The sequence below is a fragment of the Odontomachus brunneus genome, unplaced genomic scaffold (genome assembly GCF_010583005.1).
Source record: "Odontomachus brunneus isolate Ranch 3 - 2012 unplaced genomic scaffold, Obru_v1 Obru_scaffold_059, whole genome shotgun sequence".
Classification (NCBI taxonomy): domain Eukaryota; kingdom Metazoa; phylum Arthropoda; class Insecta; order Hymenoptera; family Formicidae; genus Odontomachus; species Odontomachus brunneus.
The window spans coordinates 1,284,544-1,289,860 of record NW_022639509.1 but is presented as its reverse complement, the minus strand read 5'-3'; the positions used below and the strand labels follow the sequence as shown (position 1 = coordinate 1,289,860).

The 5,317-nt window shown below is 52.8% G+C and overlaps 1 protein-coding gene across 1 annotated transcript in view; it reads right to left on the bottom strand.

Annotated features, from left to right (window-relative positions):
- The window catches only part of LOC116845982 (protein gustavus), a 173,700-nt gene extending 172,327 nt beyond the window's left edge, over nt 1-1,373 (bottom strand). The window contains exon 1 of the mRNA XM_032819274.1: nt 100-1,373. Coding sequence (XP_032675165.1) covers nt 100-536 — 437 coding nt within the window. The 5' untranslated portion in view covers nt 537-1,373. The remainder of the gene's footprint in view (nt 1-99) is intronic.
- Between the last annotated feature and the right edge of the window lie 3,944 nt (nt 1,374-5,317).

The window sequence follows — 5,317 nt, the reverse complement described above, 5'->3', positions numbered from 1 at the left end:
GGGGGGGGGGCGACACGCCCGAACTATGAAAACCGCAGACCCCAAAACCTCACGCGATCCGTTGCGGCTCGACGTCACTCCGGACTCCAACGCACTCACCTTGTTTCCATACCAGAATCCACAAGGATGTCACGCTGCGTAGCGTACGCAGGACGACGTTCCGTCGAAGGCGGTGGCGGCGCAGGACGTCTTCGCGGCGCTCCTTGAAAGTGTCGTCGGCGCTGACGGTGCTGCTGATAGTGGTGTTGCTGTTGGTGCTGCTGCTGTTGTTGCTGCTGATGATGGTGCTGATGACGTTGGACGGCCGACGGGTGAACCTGAATCCGGTGGGTCGCGCCTGGCACCCTCCAGCAGAGCACATATGGAATCACGAAGTCAGGTTTGACCTGCACCAACGGCAGCAGGCGATACTCGATCTCACGGGGATTGAAGGACACTGATCGGCCGCTCGTGCTCGCGCTGGATCCGCGCACCAGAAGACGACCCTCTCCGCGGAGGACGTTGTAGTTGCGCCAGCCAAGGTCACGGGGTAACATGTCACGAGGACATCCCTGCCAACCACGAACTACCGGCCTCTTGTGCGTCTCGCCATGGTGTCAAGGATATTATGCAATCCTTCGTGCTTGACAGATGACCGAAGATAGCCCGAGAGAGAAAGAGACACGAGTACGCTTCGCGACGCGTCGATTGATCAATCCTCGAAGAAGAGGAGGAGAACGAGGAGGAGGAGGAGCAGCGACTCAGCGACAGTCGGGAGGTTTCCTTTCGCTCACCCAACGACGACGACAACGACGACGACGACGATGACGACGGCGACGATGAGACGTAACAATCGTGCACGATCGGGGGCGAAACGCGAGCGAACGCCTCTGCGAGACGCTTATTAGCGATTCCACGCGCAGCCGTTTAAATGCACTCGGCAATCGATAGTCTCTCTTGGTGCACTCGCTTGCCACTGAGAACGTAACCTCGGTGTAACTGTTGGCCGCGTATCACGGCACAGTGAAACCGGCGCTTTTCCAAGGGCGGGCTCTGATCCGTTCGAGCTTTACCACGCTCGATTCGATCAGGGTCTCAGCGCGACGATCGCTCGCGAACAATGCCGGGCGTGCCGGATGGCCGAGAAGACGACGAGGACGACGTGGACGACGACGACGACGAGCGGGCTCGGCAGCGTCATCCTCGAGAGCGGGAAGCGCGTGTGCTCGCGAGGAAATTCGGGATTACTGGGAGGACCGGGAGGGCGGCGAGACAGACGCCCGGCACTCCCTTCTCGCGCGACAACACTCCGACCTTAGCATCGACTTCCACGACCGGAGCCGAACGGGCGAGAGCGAACGAACCCAACGAACGAACGGACGTGGAACGAAAGGCGAGAGAGGAACGCAGCCCCCAAGGATCTCCGCGGCGCGCCACGAATTTCAAACCGGGCTGCGCGCGCAATTTACGTGCCTCAGGGCTGTCTCAAAGAAAGGCCGCGAGAGAGGTGTCGAGTGGAGGACACGACGGGAAAATGTCGACGGGCGGGGGAGTCACGTCGCCGACGGCTCGTCGAATTTTCCGATTAAACGAGAGATCCAGCCTGCCAAGGTCCAGCCGCGAAAACTGCGTGTCACGAGAGGCTGAAGAGGTTACTCGATAATAAACTCGCAATTCGTTCGAGCCGATAAATGTCTCTTGGTAATATAATTATTACTCTACCACTAATGGTGACTGGTTATCGACACGAGTGATAATCAATAATAATAGCAATACGATACTTGCGCTTGTTTCTGCTGCCGTTGCTTTCAGTTCGGATGAAATCGTCATGACATGTTGCGAGGAAAGATCGCGCGGAGAATCTTCTCGATTCTCTCGCGCCGACCAAACGATTCGGAGAGGTTTCTCAATATATATTACGCTTATTAGCTGCCACATGTGGAAATATCGCTGTCTAGCGACGTTAACGAGCCGCGGATCACATTCGCGCGCGCGAACAATATCGACGCGGTATCCCACGGCATTTACTATTTATCATTGCGATTACGCGATCGGGCATCGATATCGAGCCCGCCGAACGGAATCCGCGCTCTAAGAGCGACGTTCTCGCCGTCCACTGGAAGGCGTAAATCGCGCCTGTCGGCGAGCAGCGACAGGCGAGGTGGTGGCTGACGCGCTATATGAAAGACATCTGTGACTCAGAGAGATCCTCGCGAAATTTCAACGCTCCATCACGCCGTGCTACGAGATAATTGAGCGCCCGAGCCGATCGCGAGAGTTGCGGCTCTCGTGGTGGCTGAACATCCGTTTGAGCAATGCCTAAATGTCAGCCCAGAAGCCGTCTGCGACCGCCTGCGACCGCGTCGCGAGGATGAGATTTTCGTGTTAGTCATTCCTCGCGAGGGAGAGAAAAAGAAAGGCGCTACCGGCGGAAAGCTCGACGAGAGGCACGCACGCAGGTGAGAGGCGGCCTTCTTTCGCGGATTCCACTCGTCCGCTGCGCTTGTCGTCTTTATCGATGCTCGCGGCCGTCATCGTCGTTATTACGATTCTGCGCCGGCACTCTCTGCGCTTCTTTCGCCCGCGCGCACGCACACGCGTATTTCGCGACGGTACTTTTCCGCCGCGGAGATGCAATTATCCCGGGAAATAGACACACATTTGTTTCTCATTCTCGTTCCATCAGCATCATGACGATGCACATACAGAGAAAAAGAGAGAGAGAAAGTTGGCGGAAAAAAATGCGAGAAGATAAGTATAGCGCGCGAAAAATAAATCACGCGATTGATTGCGATCGAGCGGAATGAGCTGGCAAAATTTCCCTTCTTTTTTGAGCAATTAATGAGATCTCTGACCACGCTCAAAACCATGGATATTGGAATTAATACGAAATATTGTAGTAATCGGCGATCACGATGATGACGATGATGATATCTGATGATACGTCCGACTGCCGCACGTCGCTCTGCCTGAGCATCAAAGTCATATTTACGTTCGCCAACGTTCGCCAACGTTCGCCGCGACGACGATTTCCAATCGACCGATGGTAATTGGCGTTTAATCAGCGCGCCTGGTAGCGCCGCTAATGAGCACGAATCAGCCATGAAATCTCGATTATATGGTTATGCGTGTCCGCGCGCGGTGCCGTTAGCCCGATATCTTTCCGCCCGGAATGACACCGCACCTGCACCGGCGCGGACCAAACACTTGGGGAAATTCCGCGGGACCGTCGGACGGGGAGGGTAAGCGGTCGCGCAGAAGGTCGTTCGCACCTGCTCGCGCCGACCCCCGCGCGCCGCGCTGCAGCTCAGCTGCAGGTGCATCGTGGAGGTGCGTCACCGAGTGCAACATTTTCGTCTTCCTCGCTCTCCTCGTCGCGACGCCGCGAGGAACGCACGCGAGGATGCTGCGTCGCGAGCGACGTTCGCGCTCAAATTTGAGTGTGTACGTTCGCCCGATCGATTCGTCGCTCGGTGAACTGGTATTCTGGACGCGTAGCGTTTACGCCCTTTTATTCCCAAATTCCGTTTTTCTTGTTTTATACGAGCGTCACGCGTATTGTTTCGACTTGAAAATCAGAAAGGCGTATCTAGAATGCGCGTTCAGAATAGAGAAACCAGAGGTTTTCCCCAGCGAGACAATTCGTTTTCGAGTGCAAGGTTTTTGCGTGAAACGTCTCGTTTGCCGTCCGAAACTGCGATTTTGGTTCAACTCGCGCTATGTATCGGAGAGCAGGCTGAGGTAGAGACCGAATATCGGGTTCACTCCGGTACCATAATATCACGTTCGCCATTAACCGACTCTCAATAATATTAACGATACTGCAGCGGCGGCGGCGGCGGTAGCCAGATATGGAGTATAGCCGGTTTAATTAACCGCTTAATTGATTAATCTATTAATCAAGAGAGAATATATCACATCGCCTATGGGACAGGCCGCGTTGTAATCCATCGTCAGCCAATATTTACCTGTTTACCGATCGGTCAGTGTATATCCATGTCAACTTAAATGCCAGCTGAGTGCAATTGTCATTCGTATAATACGCCACGCGCGAATATATCGGTTCATCATTACGCGTTTCTCGGAGAATTAAACGCGATTTTCCCACTCGAGCTTTCCCTCGTGGAGAAAGGACGAAGGTGCGCTAAATGAATCTTAAGGACGTTTGTTTCTTCATTTTTCTCCGGCGAGAAACGCGGTCCGATCGCAGATAGAAGCGCGAGCGACTGTTAAGGTCACTCGCGCGCCTCCGTAGCCCCGCGGAAAATCGAAAGTAGCGACGACAACGGCGGCTTCCATGGCCGAGAATCTCGATGACGCGTAAAAACACTTTCCCGAGCGCGGCGAGCCGCAGTCGTGCCGGAAAAGGCCCGACCTCGCTCGTTAACCCACCGCGAAAATGGATTACCGTAATTATCATCGATCCAAAACGAGGTCGACGATGACATTTCACGTTTGCGCCTCACAAAGGCATTCTTCTGCCCGCGCTCTGACAGCGATATGTCAAGCGGCTAAAAGATCCGCATTCATTATTCGATCGCGCGGACGTTCCAAGGCAGAAGAGCCTTCCTCCTTCCAAGGAACGCTTCGAACTGACCTTCCCCGCGATCCCTGGAACATCAATCGATCCTATTACCGCGAATCTCCGGTGAAGGGATCAACAATGTGCGAGGGGAGATCGCGATAACGGAGTAAATCGGCACAGATTATGAGATTACCGTGTCTCTATGCGGTTACGCAGCATCGTACGTTATTTTTAGACACATTCTCAGCGAAAGATTCGTGAAATTTCTATCGGCAAACGTAATCAAAATGAAAGCGCAACGTTATCGTTCTTAACGTATAAGATTTAGAATGTATAGAATATTTAGAATGTTCAGAAGTGTAAAATATCTCATTTGAGACATCTAGAAAAAAAGAGAAATTTCAGGGCACGAGAGTTCCGACTAGAAATTTATCCCGTGGCGCTGGTCAGATTGATCTCAATTAGTTACTTGGTTTGTATAAGATATACTTGGTGTGTTATCAAGTTCTGATTATTAAGTTCTTACTTTTAATCAATAAAGTCCTGATTGCCATGTTGCGTTACATGACTTGTCACTCAGACAATATAAATGCCTAAGAGACATCTGAAAGAGATCTCACTTGTTTTAGACGCCACTGGGATGTCTCTGAGAGTATTGTATTCCAGACATTTGTGCTGATTGTGAGTCGAGACTCGATAATATCATCTTGTGCAAATCAGATAACTGATTGGGATCGATCAGGACCATGGGATGCATTTCTAGTCGGCGTATTGTTTGCACGTGCATCTTCTCTCACACACGTCGTATCAGGG